At 39.6% G+C, this 23,649-nt stretch overlaps 2 protein-coding genes and 1 long non-coding RNA gene across 4 annotated transcripts in view; 1 reads left to right on the top strand and 2 right to left on the bottom strand.

The window, feature by feature from the left end:
• CCDC73 (coiled-coil domain containing 73) overlaps window positions 1-5,615 on the bottom strand; it is a 75,005-nt gene extending 69,390 nt beyond the window's left edge. Inside the window, exon 1 of the mRNA XM_031050481.2 lies at window positions 5,326-5,615. The gene's annotated coding sequence lies outside the window, so the exon portion shown is untranslated. The remainder of the gene's footprint in view (window positions 1-5,325) is intronic.
• PRRG4 (proline rich and Gla domain 4) lies at window positions 5,493-13,309 on the top strand. Of its 2 annotated transcripts, none has more exons than XM_005150724.3 (6): window positions 5,493-5,627; window positions 6,389-6,505; window positions 9,458-9,621; window positions 10,847-10,895; window positions 11,600-11,735; window positions 12,461-13,309. In XM_005150724.3, exons 2-6 carry the CDS (start codon window positions 6,400-6,402, stop codon window positions 12,687-12,689), a joined length of 684 nt encoding a protein of 227 aa, XP_005150781.1. In that variant the 5' UTR covers window positions 5,493-5,627; window positions 6,389-6,399; the 3' UTR covers window positions 12,690-13,309. The 2 variants fall into 2 exon arrangements, with proteins under 2 accessions (XP_005150781.1, XP_030906342.2); XM_031050482.2 differs by lacking the exon at window positions 5,493-5,627 and adding an exon at window positions 6,222-6,278.
• Window positions 13,252-23,487, bottom strand: LOC115946782 (uncharacterized). Its single transcript, XR_004080812.2, has 3 exons — window positions 20,668-23,487; window positions 15,049-15,177; window positions 13,252-14,429 (listed from the first exon to the last, which is right to left on the bottom strand). It is a non-coding gene; the product is annotated as an uncharacterized lncRNA (long non-coding RNA).
• Between the last annotated feature and the right edge of the window lie 162 nt (window positions 23,488-23,649).

Genomic DNA, 23,649 nt, shown 5'->3' with positions numbered 1-23,649 from the left:
GGGAGACTATTTAGGCAGTTTGTCATCACTGATGTTAACATTTTCTGCTGCTATAAATACTTTTAGAATCAGCTTTTAGGCCACAGCAAAGAATAAGTGCATCCTCTGCAGACCTGTGCCAGCTTTACTTCACACATGTGGCATTCTCTCATTTTGACTATAAACCCGAAAACTTCAATTGCTTCCTCCAATTCAATAAAATTCACTTTGTTCTTTGGTCTAGGACATGACAGGCAGACATTTTCTAGAAACTGTAATCAACATAAAAAGAACAGCAAGTTATAATATGCAAGGGGGAAAAGCAGGTTAAAACCACTGTCTAAAATGAAAAACAGTAAAAATTTGATCTATTATCAACCCTAGCGACCATTCAATAAAAGCACTTACAATAAGCACCTCTACTCATCAGTCAAAACAAGTTGAATTTTAAATTTACATGGCTAAAAAGATTCTTTTTTCTCGCCTGAAGTCTTTAAGCAACCTTCCCACACAATCACAAACAAGTTCCTTGCTTATCAACCATATACATATCAAATAGAAACTGACTGTACTATAGCAGCAAAGTGTATAAATGTATCCCCACAGTTACTAAAATAAATGCCAAGAATAACAGAAACATCAACATCTACGTATTTATGCACTTCAGAGGTGTGCACTGCTGCTGCAGCTGAGCAAAATTAAAACACAGACAAAGCTGACAGTCTGGTGTGATGTTGCTTCACCTACAAATAACTCAAAAGCTCAGATTTGTTAGGAAATAAAACTTTTTCAAGACATTTTATATGTCTTTGTCTTGTATACTTTGATAGCAGATTCTCAGTAGGAATGTTCAGGATTACAAATGAAAGTAGAGCTGCAGGAGTCATTTGAAAGGCCACCAGAGAGCTCCCTCCAGTGTGAGCAAGAAAACTAAATAATTTAAATCCAAGATACCAACTGCGTAGAGAAATGTGTTACTGAGACAAAAAACAGATAATGCAACAGAAATAGGTAAAGAGCTAAATATTAGCCCCAAATCTTAGGAAGTTACAATGACATTGAAACATGAGGGTTTTTCTCTACTAGAAGCAGTCAGCATCATGGAACCAGAGGATGGTTGAGGTTGGAGGCCCCGCAAGCAGGGCCACCTACAGCCAATTGCCCAGGACTACATCCAGATGGCTATTGAATACCTCCAAGGACAGAGACTAGAAGGAACTTGTTCTTGCCTAGTGAGCTTAAATATCAAAGCCAAAGAGGATGATTTTGCTAATCAGAAGTAGCTCACCAAAACAAGACAAAACAGCATTAACAAAAGCCAGAAGCAGATTTTCATCACACTGCCAGAAGGTTTTGACATGATGTTTACTTTGCATATATTTGGGAGCATGCTGTTTTAAAATGAGCCGATTTATGCAGAATTTTCCACAGATCATTTCCTGGAATTCTCATGTCAGGACATGTACGCACAAGTCTAACAACATCCTAGTCTTAGTAAAATGAAAAAGGTTTGGCCTTATTCCACTTACTGCATCTAAAAATATTATGAGCAACTGACAATGCTGAATTTTAATCCTCTTAGAGGAGCAGCTTTCTTGGTGTCTTCAGTGGTAGCTGACAGCACTCACCAGCTGGGAGCACCGGGCCCATTACTTAAATCTGACGGGGTGAGTGTTTGCATCCTCATCACCACAGATAACTTTCCATTCCTGCTCAAATACTGAATACAGAGGAACTATAGGTGAAATTGAGCCCTGTAAGGCTTTTACTGACCCTCTATAAGCATTTTTTCTTGATTAACTTGCCCATAAAGATCAGTACTCTGACAAGATCAACTTTGTTAATTGTATAATTACTGTTGCTATTTATGTGCTATTACAAGCATCTCTCATTATTTCTGAGCAGTAAAAGTGCTCTCTTTTATTAGACCAACCAAAATAGCTGTAAACCCAGGCATTTCTACAGGAGGGCATAAGAAACACTAGGGGTACCCAAAGCATAACTGTATTTTCCAAGATGACCTGGTCTAAACTAAGCCCTTCAGACAGCATATGATATGTGGAACAGGGTAACAGGTTTATCCGAGATTCTAATATGGCTCACTCATTTGGTTGAAGTCCTTATTGCAGTAACCCTTTGATGTTAAGTGTACAAAGCTAATAATTAAAGTGTAAGTCATGTTAGATTACCTTTAGTAAAAAAGCATTACTCCTAAAACAAGCTACCTGGACAGAAATTAAGTTAACAAACATGAGACTAAAACAGTTTTGCATAAAGGACAAATCTATAACACATGATTCAGGACCTCAATTAAAGTGCTGCAAAGAACAAACCAGATGAACAAGGTTTTAAGTCTGTGATGAGAGGAGTCATTCTTAATTAGATATTTATGTCACTTCCATTATTCAAATACTTAAAAGTTCTGTCCACAGTTTATCATATTAATTGACAAATACTACATGGGAAACTGAACAATAGCTACACGGAATTTAATACTCAAATTATGGTAGGATATATTTGCATATTGGGGTGAGATACAGGGCTTTACTTTTCAAAAGAAAAACCTCAGTACCACAATCTGAACAGGACACTGCTAACCAGGAATTAAATGCATTCCTGACCTAAAGTCCTCCTAATCAGAAGTCAGCAAAGCACATTATCCTTCCCCATACTAAAATGAATACATCACTGTTAATTTACAGCAAAGTAATCAAGATATGCAGAAACAAATAATTAGTGTATAGACAACTTACATTGGTATCACCCTGCTCTTGTGAGGAGATACATAGCTCTGGTTCAATTCAACAGCATCATATTTAATGTCTCCTGCAATATTTTTGCCAAACATCACTGTTACGAGTAAAATTTTAAAAATTCATGTAAATAAGCATACTAGCCAGTATAGCCAATAGGCATTTATTTATAAATATGAATTTATATTCACCCAATGTTAACAGCGAGAGATTTTTAATCTCTCAGAATATCTCTAATTACATTATCTGCTATACTGTTTACAGGTATTTATCTGAAAAGTTGAGGAAATCATGGTTTCATCTTCCTGAGCTTATTCACCACATAGCTTGACAATTTAACAATACAGTTCTTTCGCCAGAAAAATTAATTTACAAGTTGGAAAGTAACATGCAAAAAGCTGCTCATCATTCTGCCATGCTAAAAACTGCACATACACAGGAGATACTCTATTTATACTGAGCACTTGCTACATCTTCTTTTTCTTATATTTTTCTTTCTGTGATCTGTATAACAAAGAGTTTAAGCACACTTGCAGTCATTATCTATAACATAACCCTAAAATGGCAGTATTTCATTATATCATGATTAGCTTAAGCTGCATACACTGTTTTCTTTACACCTGCTGTTGTGATGCTGCCTTAAACAAGAAACTTGAGTCTTGGGGTTGGAATGGCAAAAATTTAGGTATAGTTCAGAAACAGGGGGGGCTCCTACCCTGGGAATAATGGAGTCAATCTACATCTGTGGAGGGAGGATAAACCTTGCTGAGTCTTCCTTTGTTATTCTGTCTCAATAAGGGCATGTAGTGATGACATAACACAACAAAACCTTAGCTCATTAATACAAGAGGGAACCAGGACCCACACAGGCTTGTTACAATGTTTGCCATTACCAGCTTCTCATTTTTCTGTTGAGGCTAACACACAAGTTTTCACACATCTGTGTGCTAGTATAGTAACCCTCAGTGAGGATTTCACTATCAACCCTCAAGATCACAGGCTGAGCCCAGAGAGGGGCATAGGAGAAAGTTAAAAATCTGCAGGCCTTTCCCATTACAGTTCTATTGTGTTGCTCCTCCACCTTCAGAACAGGGGGGAGGTCAGTGGAGAATTTAGATGGGATTGATCTGTCCCACAGTCCACACACTAGAAGCCTTCTCCTCCAATGCAGGCAGAGATGTGATCTGGGCATAGTAGGATCACATCCACTTCCCAAGTGGCATACATAGGCAACTCTAAAATACTTTATCTTCTCTCAAAAAATTATATGCAATGGTGGTATAACACAATGGAAATTCACCTCTTGCTTGTACATTATAGGCTCCTCATACAAAGTTGTTATGACACATAAAAAGTTTCTATATATGCATGCAGACGTTTTACTTGCATTTAAATGCACAGGGCTCTTTGAGCATTCATGTGCTGACAATGTAGCTATTTCTGTGGTTAGCAACATCCTCATAGAGACAGTCAGGTAGGAACTCGGGATGAGGGCCGAGTAGAAGTGCACAGGAAGAAGTTATGAAGTCCTTTACACAATAATGGCAGTTTCTTTTTCCAACATGTAGCAACTAGTATCCTTGTCTCCTTAATGTTATCTAGGTAATAAATAACCTATACTGCTCTTTTCTTATATGATATTGTTATCTTAGTCCCCCACTCTGTCATAAAGCACATACTACAATCACATGATAATCTTCTGTTGAGATCTCCACCAGCTAAAAAGCATTAGAGCCAGCCCAGCTGATAAGCTACCCATTCATCAAGCTCCTCTCAACTGCAATACATTGGTGCTCTAAAGTAAATATTTAACTACAGCCATCATGCCTCCAAACAATTCTCCTTATTTCACATATTAGAATTTCCTGGGTTTCCTCCAGAGTATCTGATCACTTTCACCAGCATTACCCAATACCCTCATTCTGTCCTTTCCTGTTTCTGTGTATAGAAGTCATACCAGCACTTAAATGAAGACTACAATCCCGAGTCAGGACAGGAGATCTCATAGTACAGACACAAAACAGTTCGTGGTAGCAAAGCCATTCCACTCACATGTCTTGATTTTTTTTTTTGGTGTGTAGTTTATAACCCAACCCATCCCAAAACTCTTCACATATTTGTTACCAGCACACTATGTTAAACATATTCTTAGCCTTAGCTTTTAGAAGGCTTTTCAAGTACCACTTCTTGCCTTCACTAACACCACACATGGGCAAGGTTTGTCTTCACTTATAAACACCCAACCAACAAACTCATCAAAATTACTTCCATACATGCAAGTCTTATGCTGGTCCTTTTCCCCATGGTTACCTCCTTGGCTGGAAAACTTCAGTGGAGAAAAACACTGTAAACCACTGCCAGATAAGTAATTAACTGTGGTTAAGCAGGTAGTTCAAAGGTATCTCACCCCTGCTACGGAGGCACACCCTCCCCATAGCTTCTATTCGGCAGACACCATGCCATTAGACCAAGGGCTTCACTTTTGGGGAGCAAAAAGCCAAATCACATCCTCAGCATCATAATCAACCCGGAGGTAAGGAGCGAGTCAATTTTAACAGTAAAAGACGTTCACAAAAGACGAAAAGTCTGATACCTTGTCCTCGGAGGGATCCCGGCCATAGGCTGAGGCGACAGCCAGGCTTGCGTCTTAAAGAGAGCCGCAGCACCACCCCAGCTCCCCCTGCTGCTCCGGACCGACCCCTTTCCCCTCAGGCGCGAGGGGCGTTCTCGCCCGCCGAGGCGCGCACCCGGGGCGGGGCCGGCCCATGTGTACCTAGGTGACTACACCGCGCCTTGACCCGTCGCGTTTCGTCTGGGAAGTGCGGCTGCTGCTGGAGCAGCAGCGGCCGTCCCGAGAGGTGCTCTCTGTCCATCGCCGGAGCCTCACCGTGACAGGTAAGGGGGTAGGGGCCCTTCTCCCTGCTGCGCCAGGAGACGCGCTTCAGCGCCGAGCGGGACGGGAAGAGAAGGGAAGGCGCGCCTGGGCCGAAACCTCCCGCTCCCCTGGAGTCTGCCCAGCTCGAGTCGGTTCCGATGGTGGGAGCCGACTGCGGGCGCGGTCCCGGGGGCGCTGGGGCAGCCGTAGGTGCCCTCGATAGGCAGCACGTCCTCGCTTTTCCCCTGTGTCATGCGAATGGAAGAATTGCGGCCTTATTTCACTCTTATTTTCTGTAGCCATTTAGTCGAGGAAGTGCTCGGCGTGAGGGGGTTGGTCGCGGCTTTCTCCTGCCGAAATGATTCCTGTACGGCCGTTGACGCCAGGTAGCTTTTGTAAGCTGCTGTGGTGCTTTGGCGGCAGGACTGCCGCGATCCCAAGTTCAAAGTGTACCTGCAGCACGCAGTGTGATCTTTCCCTGGGGAATTGCCATCCCCCGGGCTGCTGCTCTGCTCTCCATAGGGAGCATGAGGGACCGCCTCGCCGCTGTGGGTGCGCGGCCCCGCTTACACCTGCGGGTGTTACACAACCAGAACTTTGTTGAACCCAGACGTGCCGGACCAGTTTGAATCCGTGTCCTTCCAACAGGAAGCCATGAGCCTCACCTGCATGTAGGTGCTTGTGTTAGATGACTTAATGTATAGGATTCATTCATGGTTCATCGTAGACACTTCGGAATATGGCGTCGTCACTTTAACTCGCGTTCGTTCCTGTCCGACAGATAACCACGCCATGCTTGTGTCTTTGGTTCTGCTGTGTCAACTACATGGGATGATGTTTGCGTTTCCTCACTGCACAGGGACGTTAAATAGCTTGAAGCAACCTGAGCATAAAGACGGTAACTTACTTTTAATGTGATTGTTTTCCAAAACAAAACTGCATCTACTTTTGTTTCTGCCGAGAAATCTTTTAATGTGTGTAAACAGTTTTGGTTTTGTTGGTTTGGCTTTTATTTGTGGGTTTGATTTTTTTTTTTTAACTTGATTAAAAAAAAGCAGCTGTTTTATGCTTTATTTTAGAATATTTGAATATCTTTTGCTGATATGATTGATAACTGACCTAATATTAAACAGGTCCAGCAGTAATTGCCAACTGGGACAACTGTGCTTTCTCTAGGTCTGTAGGGTTATTATAATTGATAAAACCAGAATACTCTAAGTAACATGATGATTCCAAAAGGCTGAAACATTATTTGAAAGGGTTTATTTGCTTGTTTTTAGAGATTGGTATTTTTTCTCAATACCAGATCCCTTTAAACACCTTGAAAGAGAAACACTGTCCTGCTATTGCAGCCCTTTACTTTGGAGGAAGTGGAAAGGAACTGAGGTAAAAACAAATTTCCCAGAAGGACTCAAGCACAATTGTGCTACGCTCTGTGAAACTTAACATTTAAGCACTAGGGCTTCAAAAAGAGATTTGTAACTTTGCTGTCTAGTCCCCTAAGTGGACAGAGTGCTGAAACCTTAAGACAGACTTTAAAAAAGGCATCTCATTGAGCAGGAGGGCCCTTCAGGGCAGCATGCTGAGCAGAAAACATGGCTAGCACAAAAATGCTTGAAGCAAGTTTTTCATGAAAATCCTTATTTCTTTTTGGGCATAGAGCATCATGCCTGTGAGCTGATGGGAGAGAGCCCGCCCCTGACAACAGGCCCAGACCACTCCTTTCTCAAGGACAGAGCTGGAAAGAGAAGGTCCCAACTCTTCACCCAATAATTTAGCAAGTAGAACAGTTACCCAGAGCATGGGGTACCTGCATCGAAAGGTTACCCCTGAAGCATTTCCTGAATGTCTTTTACCAGCAGAGCTGCTTTATTTAGCACAATGGGTACATTTCCGATTAAAACCTAGATGTCCTTAAACTGCATTTCCCGTTTTGTTGAACCAAGGACTGCAGAACTGCATTCAATTCCCTCACGTGTAGGAGAGAATTCAAACCTATCTTTCATTCTCCAAATACTTTCTTAATCAGAGGTAATTCTTAATTACTATCTCAATTGCAGGCAATTTGGAGATGGAGATAGGTGTACTTTGACTGTGGCCTACACAGTGCAAGTGCAGATAAATGGATAATCTTTAAAAGAGAAAAGGAGCACATATCACTGGGGATTAGGGGTCCTAGGCTCCAGGTGGCTTGCTTATGCATTACCCAGTAATTAAAATGCACTGATTATGTAAGTTAATTAGGAAGTATAGCTAATACTGCTTGCATGGGAATGAATGAAATGCAACTGAGCAAAACTGAAGATCTCTGTTCCAGAAGGCTGAAGTACTTCTTGTGATTGCAGTGAGGTAAAAATACTGGTAATGTTTTTCACCTGTAATTTTTTCCTATTTCCTCATGTGGGATTGTTTGGTGGGTTTAGTTTTGTTTTTTTAATTAGGTCCTTCTCTCTGGTTACTCTTAGATATAGCATAAATATTTGAAAATTAGATTTTCCTTGGAATAAGAGTTTTTTCTTCTTACGTGTGGCTCCTTCTATACTGTAACAGTATGTAAATGATATAAATATATACTGTAATATTCCTTCAATATACTATGGTATTCAGGAATAAGCAATCAATATGCACATTACACTGAATTTTTCTTAATTTTCAGAGAGCGAACCATTTTGAGATACCTCTGCAAGATCTAACAGTAACTATTAGGTTAAAAATTCCTAAATGATGTAACAATCTAGCTAAACAAGCTAACAAGAACACAGAGCTAATTTGTAGCTGAATAACTTCATACTGAATCTCATATCCTTTTTTTAGCTGTCTGGCTTGGTATGTAACAGTGTTGTCATTTGCAACAATAATCCTCTGCCTGTTTTGCTTAACCAAATAAACTGAATTTCTTGGAATACAGATTAGGCTTTCACTGAAAGCCAAGCCAGAAAACTAGTTCTGTCATATATATGTGTGTGTGTGTGTGTGTATATGTATGTATATATGTGCATATATATATAAGAATCTGTAGCAAGAGCAGGCTAAACCTTGAGTGTGGAAGATGCATTCCTGTATTCCAAAGCCTTCTATAATTTCACTTAACTCGCCTGGAATCTCACATCACAACTTACTCCATGAGGCCTTGTGGAGCCTGTAAAATGTATAAAAAAAGAATTAAATCTCTTCAGAAGTGCCTGTTGTCAGAAAATTCCTATCATGAACCAATTTAAATTCGGCAATATGGCAACCTTTACCTAAACTTTCTGCCTCAATTGTGAAAAGAGAACAAAGGTAGAATTAATAGAACTCTGCTGCTATAACTTAAAATCCAAATTCTGTAAGTAAACTTTGGAACTCACAGACACCAGAATATTGATAAAACGTATACTGAGGATTCTTTAGAAGGAACAGATTTTTTTTAATTCTTTTGCTGCCCTCTTGCCTTCTTCCTCCAGTAGGTCAGTATCTTGCTGGGTTTGGACTCACTGAATATCTGCTTCATGTGACTATTTGTTCTTAAGAGCTCCAGTAAAAAAATGATGCCCACATTCCTGAAGAAGTAACACTAAAACTTGAACAACAGCTGGCCTGAGAATCAAATTTTCTTGGTCAGTATAAGGAATAACCAAAATCTTTTATGAGAAAGGAAAATACATTTATTTTAGTGTATTTATATAAATTAGAAAAGTTAGCAGCAAAGAAGGAGAGAGACCTTGATGTCTATTTTCCCTGTATGTAGTTGAAAGATGTCATGGGAAGATGTGGTGTTAATGTGCTCCTTTAGGATATTAACCATTCTTTTAACCCAACAAATTTAGCTTTCCTGTCTTCTTTTAAATCAACTTGATTTTCTTTTGATTAGTGTTCACATCAGAAAAGGAGGCAAATTTGTTCATTGGACGCCGTCTTCTGTATAACAGATTTGACTTTGAAGCATTCACCCCAGATAACCTGGAAAGAGAATGCCTTGAAGAACTGTGCAATTATGAAGAAGCCAGAGAAATTTTTGAAGACCCTGATAAAACGGTAGCTGTTCATACGGAATTTAATATACTGAAGGAGATTACCAACTAAATTATTATTGTATCTAAATACTGTACCCCTGCTGAAAACAGCACTGGAAATGATTGCTTATTTTATTGTAAATGGGATCATTGCTCTAGAGACACAGTGAATACACTTCATTACGTACTGTTGTCTTAAAAGACTTTAGGAAAGGACTTTAATTCTGCAAAACATATATGAAACTTCAGAAGTAGCCCTTGTGGGTATACCTGTACGTGTTTTTAGAAGCTCATTAATCTTTTTAGTAACTTCTCAGGATCCAATTGGAATGTGTTCCCCATGCTCTAGGTATTAATTGTCTGACTGTGTCATGCCAAAGAAGTGTTTTAGAAGAGACGAGTACAGAGCAAATCTGCAGTTCAGCTATTGCAGAGTACTCCTAAAGCATTATCCTCTAAAACACTACCTATATACAGCTTGGAAGAAACCTGGTATAAAAAAAAAAAAAAATCAAAAGAAACCTTTCAGCCCAATAGTGGAATGTGATGACTGTCTGAAAGCTGTTCTTGCTGCAGGCAGCAAGAATCTTTGTGATTCTGGGTGTGCTCTGCACTAACCTGCAGAAAGAGAAACACACTCCTCCCTGAAGGTGGAAACATTCCATTACCATTGCTAGCATTTTCTTAAGAAAAAGGTGGAAGCATTAACTTTGGGATCTTGATGGAGTTTTTTGCTGGATAGTAGAAGCGGAAGTTACAACTAAACACATGTAATGTGTAATAGTCATGCAACATAAAGGTTATTCTCTTAAATGAATTCCACTATTTTTCTTAGCTGGTATGAATTCAGATACTGTTCATGCAAATGTCTCATTCTTAAAAACTTGACTTTGCCTCAGTAATACTCTTCCATAGGGGTTTAAAAAGATTAATTCTCAGCATTTTTTTAGTGTCAGAATATATGCTGACTTCTACTGCAATCAGGCAGAAATAAGAGGTAACACTGGACAGTTAAATGCACTTTTCTCTTTCACCAGCTGGCATTTTCTGCTTTGTGAAACTGTATTTTATACGCAAACTTGAACGTATGTGAAAACTATGGTGGGAAAAGCAAGTCTGAATCCTTCAGCAGGAGTCGCTTCTGTTTATGCCACTGTTAAATTTTGCCCACAGTACCATATTAAATGACATTGTCAATAAGCCTGCCGATTATGTATCCCATAAATCTCATCATTTTGGTTTTATAGATGGATTTTTGGAAAGACTACTCAACTAAAGGCCCTAAAATAAAACTAGGTAAGTCATCTTTTTATTCTTTGCTTATATTGCAGTATTTTGTGTTTGTTGTAATAGTACATTCTTAAAAATACACCATGCATTCAGTTACCAATATCAGAATTGATATTTTTACTGAAATTCACTGTGAGCTGTACAAGTTTATTGCATTATCTGATATAGTAAAACTCATTAAAGTGTCTCACAGTGGGATCCATTGTTAGTCTGTAGGTAAAAGTAGTATAATTTTCTTGTCCATTTGTTTTATTACACAATTGGTAAAGTCTGCAGTAATTCTGTGGCTGCTTTCTGTGTTTTTTTGTTTCTTTCCGTTTCCTCCCCATTTCTGTAACAGTAATCTAAGTGATTTAGGTTCAGAGTAGTCTTATGCCAGATGTTTTATAAAACAACATCAGTACGATTTGAGGAGAGAGCTGTAACCTGATCAGAGTCACAGGTACATGAAATAGTATTTGGAAGGCATTAGAAGACAGATTTTCAACAGTTCTATGTACAGAAAAAGAAGTATCTACTCCCTTTTGCTTTAAGCCGTGTGTGAATGATACTCCTGGGTGGTATTGCACAGATACAGCGGCTTCTCACAGCAAGCTAGGCATTTGTGGAAAGGAACACAGCGAGTGTCCTATAGCAGAGCAAAATTAGTATTTTACACTGTATACTAGAGAAAGAACACATAATGAAAATAACCAATGTTTTATCTTCAGGTGATGAGACACTACAAAAGATAAATGTTACAGGACTTCTCATCAGTCTTGTTGCTGCTGGAGTACTATTAGTTATAACTGTACTGCTTATCTTCTACTGCTGCAAAAGTAGATGCAAATCAAGGCAACCACCAGGGTAAGGAATTCTGCTGATTAAAAAAACTAAACAAAACACCAAAACAAACTCTTGAGTAAGAGTGGAATTTAAAACTCATTGTGGGTTGGTCCGAGTGTGTTCTCAAAGAATCCAGTGAGAGTTGTAGTTCTTGCTTTCCCGGCAGCGAAGTTAGGTGAGCACTAGCAGTAGTTATGCTGAAGATAATAGCACAAAACCATGAACCAACACTTGCATGGCTTATGTACCTTTGGGGATTTTTTTTTAGTGTGTGTTCTTGGTTCCAACATACGCGTACTAAAAAAGATGGAATAATTTTCATAGGCTGGGGCCTGCAGTGGAAAGTTTAATGTGTTTTGTTTGCTTTTTAAAGGAGTTTGTGTGGTCTTCATGGCATGTGGTCTACCTCAGGTGTGAGATGAAGTAGGTTGGAGGAAGTGCTTCTTCACTAATTCCCTATCCCTGCTTGTTCCTTTATCCTAAACTTGAAAGGAATAGAAAAGGATTCTGTGCTTCCTCTTCCCTACAAATTTCACATTATTGAGCTATTACTGTGTGGTTTGGAGAGAGTCTTTGTGATCATTGAAGGCAAATGGTTTTTGTTGTGTGGTGGAGTTTTTCTGGGGTGGCTTTTTGTTGTTTGGAGTTGTTTTGTTGGTTTGGTTTTTTTATTACAGCTATGACTGTATATTCTCTCTTCCCTCTAAAAGAGAAGCTGCCACTATACTGCTGTTAACTTTGTTTAGGTACTTGGATTACATAAGTAGAAGACGGAATTCATCTAATATCTTCAGAAGGCACGAAGAATTTTCTTTAAATCCACTTCCTCTTGGAATGGATGATTCATCACTACCAACTTATGAGCAAGCAGTTACTTCAGATGGACAGCATCACAACATACCACCACCCCCTTATCCAGGGCCCCCAAACTGGGCACGGGTGTTTAAGAAGTCTATGTCACTTCCTGGTCCTTAGTCACCAGCCTTCTTTGGGGTGAGGGGGCATTACTGGTACATAACATACTTTTCTAGAAAGTGTGCGCTACCTTGCATATTGCAAGACAGTTTACAGAAATCTTTAGCACAACTAGGAGCACATGAAGGTCCCAGTTGGGAAGAGAGGTGATCTGTTGCAAAGGCTGCAGGACTATTCTTTGCACAAGGTTATTGTGCCAAGAGGAGGGAATGCATAAAGAGGAGGGCTTGCATTGCCACCCTCTTGCATATGCACTTTGAACTATCCCATCACACTATTGATGTTTCATTAATAGTTTCATCTTTCTCTTTTTTTTTTTTTCATTTGGAAGGAACAGTATTTTAATATGTTTTATTGACACCATTTTTTGTGACTATTAATACTTTAAACTGCTCTAAGAAGTCTACTTTGATATGTTCACTTAATTGCTGTATATGAATTTTCTATTTGTACTAGTAACAGATTTGAATATGAAAATTATTACATGAGTTGATTTTTCAAATGTATATTATTGCTTCTGGATCACACTGGTTTGTTTTAGACACTGCTGGTTAACACACTATTTGTTGTGGTATTGTGATTAATGTTGAATTAAAATGTACAATTAATTGAACAGCAAACCGTTCAGACAAAGTACCTTTTTATCAAATGGTTTTGATGTTCAGCACTAAATATCAGGTCAAAGAGAGTAAGCGAAGTGCTGGGGGTCAGGGGATGTTAAGCAAATAGCCAGAGACTTGTCTCTTGTTAAAAAGTACTTTGGTTTCACAGAAGATGTTTCTTTTGCACTTTAAAAAATTTAAATGTTGAAAAAGACATTTAGCTTGCTGAAAAGGCCAAATAACCCCAGAGAAGCACTTTGCTAAGTATGTATTGCCCTGCTGGGATGACAGAATGATACATTTAAGTAGAATGAAACATCTATTAGATAAATAATCAGCTTACATAGAGCAATAGTCAAGAATTTCACGGAGTTACTTGTTAATTATATCAACACAACTTCTGCATCTCCAGTTGTAGCCACCCTTAATTTTAGATCTTATTAAAATACTGACCCCAGCATTGCGTAGCCTAAAGATCTTGCTGAGCAAGTCATCCCAACCCTGCAGTCCCTTTACCTCCTAGTCAAATGGCATCACAGCGGAAAAGTCTTCCCATAGTTGCAGGAAGACACTGGTTGGTATTCTCTTGTATTACAGTAGCTACATAGCTGGACACAGGCAATGAAGGTTTTAAGACGGAACAAATTCCACCCATACAGACACATGCATTTGACCAATGCTGATGGAAATAAATGATATGTTAATTTGGTGCCCAAACTGCACTTCATAATATAAAAGTTGAATACTTACATGTAACATTTCACTGACTTTTGTGGGGTTTTAACCTGCTAGAACCTACAGTGCTATGGAATGAGATAATACGAGATTTTTAATCTCCAAACACTTTTACAAAGAAGAAAATGCTCTAAATCTTGGAATATAAACAGGGTACATCAAAAGTGCTACACCAGGACGTCTTGCCCTTTGAAAAATGCGTACAACCTAGCTGATACCTCTGGACATTGGACTTTGTTCTTATTCCCAAAGCTTCAGAATCAGACCAGGCTTTTGAAAAGTTACAAACCTCTTTGCAGCTTCTTTCTTGTTGAGAGACTGGGGTATCCCCTTGTTGGGATAGCTTCAATTCACTTTTGCCCTATTTGTAAAAAGCATTCTGAAGTTCTTGGAGGTCACTATTCTGTAAGACCAAAATAAGTGAGTTTTGAGAGATCACTGTTAATAACCAAGATACAGAGTTACAATATGGAATTAAAAGCTTGCAAAAATTTAGCTAACAACTTCAAACTTGTTAAAGTGCATCTTGAGCTATAGAGCATGCTTTCCTATAGATTTTTCCTGGGACTGACAGGAGCACTTTCAAGGAAAAAGATTTCGTAGGGCTTGTAAAAGTTCAGAGATTCTTTAATGTTACTAGCAATATAGTACTAGTAAGCAGACTCGGCAAAGTCATGTTTTAAATCAACTACAGAAATTGTACAGAGACCTATTTAATCACTTGGTATTTGGTCTGTGTCTACAAATTGCAAGTGACTGGGTGCAATGCCCTTCATAACAAAACCTTCAGATGGTTTAAGTGTTGAACATGGATGCTGTAGTGCTTTGGACAGTAAACTTCATCTTCTGTAGGGTGTAACACTTCAAATTTATTCAAAGAATCAGTACTTTAGATACCTAAAATATGCAATGACTGACATTTGAATACTCATTGTACATAACATGAAAAAAACAGGACACATTCAACTTACTACAGATGAGAAGCAAAGTTTAAAATTTAGCTGACCATAATATAAACTTACCTCTCCTTGTAAAGGGATTGAATGCCAGCTGTTTGGGTTGAGTTTGTTTTTCTTTCATACATTGACTCCTGGCCTAGGCCACTTTTGCCTTGTGTCTTGTCCCTCTTCAGAACTTCTGATTCATCAGGGCTGCCATAGGAAAAATCAACAATAGGAAGTCGGTGGTGATGTGTGAATTGTTGCCACATTTCCAAAGTTTACATGCAGTTTCCTTTGAAAATGCTGTTGCTATGAGAATACAAAAGCCAGCAAATAGAAGTGTCCTTAGGTGGGGGGAGGAGGAGATAGATTTTGAGGCGCAAAGCAGCAGGACTTTTAATCTAATTTGTGTACAGGTGTAAATCATCAGTGTTTTGACTTCTGGGCCTTCTTTCAAGAGCCAGTAGGAAAGGCAGCTGATCTTAAGGGAATTAACAGAGATATACCATGACAGCTGAAAACAGAAGTGTCTAAATAAAACACTGGGAAAAATTACATAGTACCTAAACTCCATTTCTCTTGGAACACGTTTAAACATGTCACACTTAAAGCTGTTGGCCATTGCCTTGAATAATTTCCCAAAAGTTGTCCTTTTCAGCATCATAACAGGATTATAGCATGCAGCTTTTCATAACTTAGGACATGTTATTAGTTACAGCAAATAACTGAAAGGCAGAAAACAGTGGTCTCTGGCTCTGTCACCTGAAAAAAGGAATCGCTTAACCTGTTTTTAATTCAGTGAAGTAAGAAAGCTTACTATTTATCAAATCCTCCAATGAACAGTATTATAGCCATTACGTATTTCTCGTATTATGGGGGGATTTTCATTGCAATTTTTGTGAATTTGTTAGAACAGCAAAACTGAAGTACCAAATGGAAGTGCACTCCTCACCATAGTTCATGAACATGCATTTGATTCTGGTCCTATCAAAGCCTGTGGCAAGCTCTTTATTGGCGTTGGCTGAACTGGGATAGGAACCAAAACCAAAATAACTGATCACTTTGGATAATAAAAAAGTGTAATGCTTTGCCAAATTATTTACTACAGAGATGTTGCCAAATCTGATTTGAAGTATTCTATTGTTTTATTGATGCCTACTGATACTAACTAGAATGTTTTGAATCTGATCTGCCCCTAAGAACTATATTTGAAGTTTGGAAAGCACAGGAAAATTCCTTGTCTTTCCCTCACACTACCAGTTGTAAGTAGCATTAATTACCTGTAGGTTATTAGCAACACTGTTTGATTAATTAGGTCAACAACAGTACAGGTTCATTTAAAGCTTAAAAAAAACCCCAAAACTAACAAAAAACCTCAGACTTCTATCCACAGTCTCATCTGCCAACAAAATCATTATTGCTGCTATCTTTACTTGTTCCATATAGAGTACAGGAAGGAAACCCCAGGTTTAAAAAACATCTTTCAAACACCTCAATATACTGTAAATATCTTTCAATTAATTCCTATCACATACAAATTTATTATTTGTCATTTTCATGTATTCATGCATTTTCCTCTCAGAAATCTTAAGCACATCTTTCCAAATACCCCATTCTATTCAGGTGGCAACTTCAGGCTGTTTCCAGTCATTTCTGACCTGCGTGAGCAGTTTGAACAGTTATAGTTACTTCACCTTATAAACATATTTCCTTCTACTCATCTGCCAGCCTTTTGAATGCACTGGTCACTGGTTACATTTTAATTGTAACTTTCACATTAACTGCTGTCATTTTGTTTGGTGAGGGGTAGCAATATTAGTCTGTTATTTTGTAAAATAATTTCCAAATAAACATTTACACAGGTTAATCATAACAAGAGAGAAGATGTCTATTTAGCTTGTGATAAAAAAGGCTGACAACCCTTTTATTATTTTTTCTTAATGAAGTTGGTAACAGCATGCCCTCTTCTTAAAGGAGGCTTATAGGAAAGGTGGGGACAGATTTTTTAACAGGGCCTGTCACAATAGGACAAGGGGTATTGGTCTTGAACTGAAAGAGGGGAAATTCAGACTAGTTATAAGGAAGACAAACAAGCCAACTTAACTTCTGCAGAGAGGCAGGAGGGATACATGAGGGCAGCTAGGTAGAACAAATGCTGCAGTAGAGCGACTTACACTAAATTAAGCCACTCTTGCTTTGCCCACTGGGAGACAAGATTTGTGCTTTTTCTTCCAAGTACACGAGATGAGCTGAGCCAGTTGGTCAAAACTCCTCAAAGAATACCAGAACCTCCTCCTGTATTTGAACATCAAGTGAAGCTTTTCGATCAGTCAACTGAACTGAGACTTGGAATACAGCTGGTGGGGTACTTCATTCTCATTATAAGCCTTGGGGAAAATAGGATCCCAGTTCTCTGTAAAATGTCATCTGTTTATAATATTATGACTTTAGCTATACATTTCCCAGATACACAAAAAAAAACGTTTGTATCAACTGGATTTCAACAATTCTGAAAATTAGGTGGAATTTGAGTAAATTTACATCATTACAACACTACCTACTTAAAAAAAAACAAAAACAAAACAAAAAAAAACCTAACCACAGCTCAAATTAATAAAATTTCCCATTTAATTTTTAATCTCTGTGTCCACTGAATAAAAAGGCAGCCCACTCTCTTTGAAATGTCAAAAATAATTACTGCAGAACTGCCCTAATTTAGCGAAATACTGATATGTCAGCAAAAGACAAGCTACAGCTGGAAACTGCAGGTCCTATGATCATAGAATCATAGAATAGTTAGGGTTGGAAAGGACCTCAAGATCACCTAGTTCCAACCCCCCTGCTATGGGCAGAGACACCTCACACTAAACCATATCACCCAAGGCTTCATCCAACCTGGCCTTGAACACTGCCAGGGATGCAGCATTCACAACCTCCCTGGGCAACCCATTCCAGTACCTCACCACCCTCACAGTAAAGAATTTCTTCCTTATATCCAATCTAAACCACTGCTGTTTAAGTTTTAACCCGTTACCCCTTGTCCTATCACTACAGTCCCTAATGAATAGTCCCTCACCAGCATCCCTGTAGGCCCCCTACAGATACTGGAAGGCTGCTATGAAGTCTCCACGCAGCCTTCTCGTCTCCAGGCTGAACAGCCCCAACTTTCTCAGCCTGTCTTCATACAGGAGGTGCTCCAGTCCCCTGATCATCCTTGTGGTCCTCTTCTGGACTTGTTCTAACAGTACCATGTCCTTTTTATTTTGAGGACACCAGAACTGCACACAACACTCCAAGTGAGGTCTCACAAGAGCAGAGTAGAGGGGCAGGATCACCTCTTTCGACCTGCTGGTCACACTCCTTTTGGTCACACTCCCTTTGATGCAGCCCAGGATATGGTTGGCTTTCTGGGCTGCGAGCGCACACTGCAGGCAGCTCATGTTCAATTTCTCATTGACCAACACCTCCAAGTCCTTCTCCACAGGACTGCCATGAATTTCCTTCTTGCCCAACCTGCAGCTGTGCCTGGGATTGCTCCGACCCAGGTGTAGGACCTTGCACTTGCCTTGGTTAAACTTCATGAGGCTGGCATCAGCCCACCTCACAAGCATGTCAAGGTCCCTCTGGATGGCATTCCTTCCCTCCAGCGTATCAACAGAACCACACAGCTTGGTGCCATTGGCAAACTTGCTGAGGGCACACTCAATCCCACTGTCCATGTCACTGACAAAGATGTTAAACAAGGCGAGTCCCAGCACCAATCCCTGAGGGACACCACTCGTTACTGGTCTCCAGCCGGACATTGAACCGTTGACCACAACTCTTTGAGTGAGACCATCCAGCCAGTTCTTTATCCACCGAGTGGTCCACCTATCAAATTGATGACACTCCAACTTAGAGACAAGGATGTCATGTGGGACAGTGTCGAACGCTTTGCACAAGTCCAGGTAGATGACATCAACTGCTCCACCCCTGTCCATCACTTTTGTAGCCCTGTCATAGAAGGCCACCAAATTGGTCAGGCAGGATGTACCAACAAGGGAAGAAATAGTAGTTCCATTAGTGTTTAAACTACAGTTCAGTTTGCTGTTCATTTTTGTGGGAGCAACCTCCCCAAATTTTCCACAGGTTGACACCATTCTTCTGTTTTACCTTAAAATGCATTATCTTTCATGTAACTTTACAATGGCAACTACACTAATTGCATATATGGAAAATAATGGAATAGGAGGTATGAAATGTATTTTGGCTATTTTTGATGCAGTAAATTTTGTCTGTGCTGAAAATACATAACTACATTAATTACTTTTGCTTTACATGTAGCTTTTCATTTTCTTCTGGTTTGGGGGGGAGGGGTGGTGGTTTGTGGGTGGGGTTTGTTTCCCCTCCTTTTCTCATTGTTCTACATATAATTTGCAATTGAGTTTTTTCCCTTCTCTGATTCATAATCTGCTATTGCACACACTCACCTATTTGCTGTTTGGTGCGTTTGTTTGTTTTCCTTTCTCTCCCCCCTGGACATGGTTCCCAAATACTTGGTCCCCTCCCTCTCTCTGAAAACCCCTTTTCTTGCACAGCTTGCTTTGTCTCTTCACGGACAGCAAGGTCTTTAGCTTACCATTTCCCTCTGCTGTTTTTGCACAGCCCTTATGCAAAACAAAAGGGGCCATCAGATGCAGGCATCTTGCTGCCTACATTCTGGAAGCCTCTAGAAGCCCACACTCTAAAGGTGGCAGCCAGACTTCAAAGTGACACAGGGGTAACCAATGTACAGGGGGGTAATACAGAGAAATTGTACACGGGGGTTAGAGGAATTCTTTTGCTTAAACAAAAGTATTGGCTGTCCTAAGTACCTGCCATTGCCATCTTACTGCTGGAGGGGGAGAAGCAGATGCTAGTTCTACTGACAAGTGACAAAAGCAGATAATTGGTTCTACTGATAAACAGGGGAGAGGCAGACTGGGCACCAACCAAACCCTAAGGCCATGTCTGAAGATTAAAAGGTGTAAAGTTTAAGAAGAGGAAGACTCATTTACTTCACCTTGAAGACCCCTACCCACAAGACTTATTTACTTCATCCTGAGACCCCTGCCCATGACCAGAAGGGGCACTGCACAGGTGCAAAGGACCTTCCGGCTCATTACAATACAAAGCGGGGATAGATAATAAATATGTATAGGCGGATTGAGCAACCTCATGTCTATGTATACGTTAAGAGAATAAATGTAAAGGAAGAACAACCCTGAGGGGTGCATGCTTTGGAGGAGCTATCCCCAGGCACCTCAGCACTGAATAAATACATACCCACTTTACAACTTTAACTAGTTGTGGAGTCTATCCACACATCAAAAGGATTGGGAAAAATATTTCAGTCTGGAAACTAGTATACTTAAATACAAGTTTTGAAAAGGCCTTATAACAGGTTTTAAATTTCTGATGCAGTGCCTACTCTGTTTAGGAAATAAAAACACCTGTGATGGATCCAAGTTGTTCAGCAGCTTCAGTTTAATTTCTCTAAAGACCAGCAACTACCAAGTATTGAATACATCCAGTATTTAATGTTAAATATACAGCATGGATATGATACAAAAGAAAATATCAAGTAAAAGGTAAACTAAAATACTTTCATTACAACTGTGAGTTTATTCAAAAGCAAAGTTTTGTTTTTCCAACATGTCATTGCACATTTCTCCCACATACCTTATACCAGTTCTGGTCTTTACTGGACCCCTTCTTAAATCATCAAGTAAAAACATAGACCATTTCTTCCTGAGTGGGAGGAATCAACATAAACAGCAGTGGTGGCATCTTGGAAGCTGTGGAACCACACAAAAGGGAGGATAAGGAAAGTGAAGGAAACAAGGACTTGCATTTCATTGCTGCAGTAAGCTTTCCACCAGCTCCGTCATCTCTTATCACCACAGAAGTGCTATGGTTTCATGGATCATCTTTAGTTCAACAGAATAAATTATGAAGATTTTTCTTCATTTGTTTGCACATACACTCAAGCTTTTAATCAAATAAATGCACAGAGTAGCATACGTAAAGAAACACAAAGAAAGAAACTATTTGCTATGAGCCTCCAAGATCAACCGTGTTCTTTGAAAGGCAGCACTTTTTTCCCTACTTACACATTTTTCAATGTCTAGCTTGATGTTTGAAGAGGCCATGTGCCAAATTAAATGTAAAATCTAACTGGTCAAACAACTGCAACTTTCTGCTTTGGCCAGAATCACAATTACAACAACAACAATAAAAAACACAGCCAGTGATTTGTAATCGGCCTAAACAAAACTCATTACTGCATAATATCTGATCTACTTACCCACTGCTGCTCACAGAAGATGCCACAGCCCAAGAACACACATACAGAACCTTCCCAGAAGTGCTGCATCCACCATCTGTAAGCGGATGCTTACTGTTTATCACTGTTCAACAGAGAAAGATCCTGCAGACTTGTAATTTTGTGCTTCTCTTAGAATCTGTTGGTATATCAGACCCAGCTCAGCTTTGGCCTGAACTTCTCCAAACTTCGTCTGACCAGACAAGCTCAAGTTACTTGAATGTTTTATCTTTAAAACATTAGTTTTCAAAAAAAGAATTATGTCCTCAAGTCTCTGAAACACTGTTTTCAAACAACTGTGAAGATAAATTCAGCACAAAAGCTAACTGTTAAGCATTTCTAGAGCTTTTGTTGACAAAACGGTTAGCCACTGAAAGCTAACCACTAAAAAGTTTGTGTATTTTATCAAACTATTTATGATACCATGAGAGTTCCAAAATAAAGTACTATTATGAACTGGAATAAAATCCTTTTGTACACTTCCAACAACCCAGCTGTAATCTCTTGTTAACTCTTGCAGTGTTAACTGCATGCTTCGCCTATACTTTCTTCAATCAAGAACAGCTCAAGCTGCTGATCCAGCATGTGCATCTGACTATTCCTGCAGGATTCTTTTGTGCCCTGAAGCACACCAAGAATTTTGCTGAAAAATCAAGTTTACAGATTTAGCTGAAAGCCTCTTAATGCAAGAAAAAAAAAAAAGTATTTTGGTACTTCAACATGAGGGAAGAGCCCAGGACAAGACCAAAACTAGGCATCACCTGTTAAGGACAGGAGCAATGCCCTCTGTGGAAGAAGAGAGTGTATGGGGATAAAGAGACATTAGCAAATCCCCGTAGACAGGTTTGTTGTACCTGCAATAAAAAGAGCACCAAAAGCACAGGCAGCACATGCTGGCCCTATGAAGAATGAGCCCACCAGTAACACCTGCAGCTGTATTCACAAGGACCCTTAGTGATGCTATCCTGGTATTTTAACATCTGTAGTACTGTTGGAGCTGTAACATACCACGTAGCTTTCTGCTTAACAACTCTTATAAATACACAACACACAAAATACTCAATCACACTTAAACACTGGCTGACGTTTTTCTGTATCAGTAATAAGGTTGCAAACTAAGCAACAAAGAAGTTACTAAATAAATAAATCAATTACAAACAAATAAGTCAACACTAGGCATGAATTTGACCAACAGTCTGGCCCTGGATTTGTGATTGATATCTTGGGTTTAATTATTATGAAATCACAGAAAACTGCCAACTACCCATTAGCTTGCTTCTGCATTTCATTTGGCACATGGTCAATTTAAACATAGAACTACACCTCATCAAGTAATGCTGCCATTCAGCACTGAGCAATATTCAATTATTTAAACAGAAAGAGGAAAATAGGACAGTTTCCCTAAGGGGCAGCATATATTAGCTAAGACAGTTCTGCATCAGAGCTGGCTTGATTCTGGCTGAAGTGGCATATGGACAGAGAAGCCCATTACTGCCCAGAGATAAATCCTCAGGCACTCCTAGATTCAAGACCTTTCTATACTGAATATACCACAAGTCAAGTAAATATTTCACTATCAAAAATAAAAGTTCCCTACTCTTTCCTGTCATCTCCTTCGCTTTCCAGCTGCTTCTGCCTGCACAATGCCACTGTTTGCCCTGAGCCAGCACTCATTTGATGCAAAGCAAGCTGACTCAGCTTAGTGAAATGACAGAAAAATAACCTCTGGCAAAAAAGTAAGTGTTCTTTTGCCAGTGAATTTACGGCTCACCTTGTGGCTACAGCACATTGCTAGGAGGTGGAGAGTGGAGCAGGGAAGGAAGGGAGAGTAAGGCCTTCTCCTTTGGCTGTCAGCAAGCAGCTGAGCAGCCAGCGCAGCCCTGTTGCACACTACACCTGCAGGCAGCAGACCATGCTGCAGTTTCAAGATCACTCCTTCGACCTCAGGCAGATGATTCCAACTAAAGTGTTACTTAAGTGCTTAAATTCATCTCCTAATCAACATGTAACATTTTTGCCTCTGTAAAGGATTTGCTATGTTATTTTTCCAAGTGGAGACTGATCATTTAGGGAAAGAAATGAGTAACAAAAATTCAGTACTGCCCCAGGCCGGTAAGGTGCACAGATTGTATTACAGTGCTGTAATTTGAGATTTTGCTCTTAAATAGAGTGAAAAATTGCATTACCTTATGTTTCAGCAGAATGTATTTATTATATTAAATTCTTGACTTGAGAGATAAGCTTTACTGGCTGCAGGCACTCAGTTATGAACTACAGCTTGGAAGGTGTTAAAATCCAGCAAAACTCAGTTCCTAAACAGGAAATAACAGCTGGATTTG

This window comes from Melopsittacus undulatus, chromosome 8 (assembly GCF_012275295.1).
Source record: "Melopsittacus undulatus isolate bMelUnd1 chromosome 8, bMelUnd1.mat.Z, whole genome shotgun sequence".
NCBI lineage: Eukaryota > Metazoa > Chordata > Aves > Psittaciformes > Psittaculidae > Melopsittacus > Melopsittacus undulatus.
The sequence above is the reverse complement of the archived record's forward strand: the minus strand, read 5'-3'. Positions and strand labels throughout refer to the sequence as shown.

Bases quoted from the DNA above. Each gene is read 5' to 3' on its own strand.
- PRRG4 (XM_005150724.3), top strand. From the start codon at position 6,400: ATGCTTGTGTCTTTGGTTCTGCTGTGTCAACTACATGGGATGATGTTT. The intron at 9,622-10,846 runs GTAGCTGTTCAT...TTGGTTTTATAG, and splicing joins TTGAAGACCCTGATAAAACG to ATGGATTTTTGGAAAGACTA. The intron at 10,896-11,599 runs GTAAGTCATCTT...TTTTATCTTCAG, and splicing joins AGGCCCTAAAATAAAACTAG to GTGATGAGACACTACAAAAG.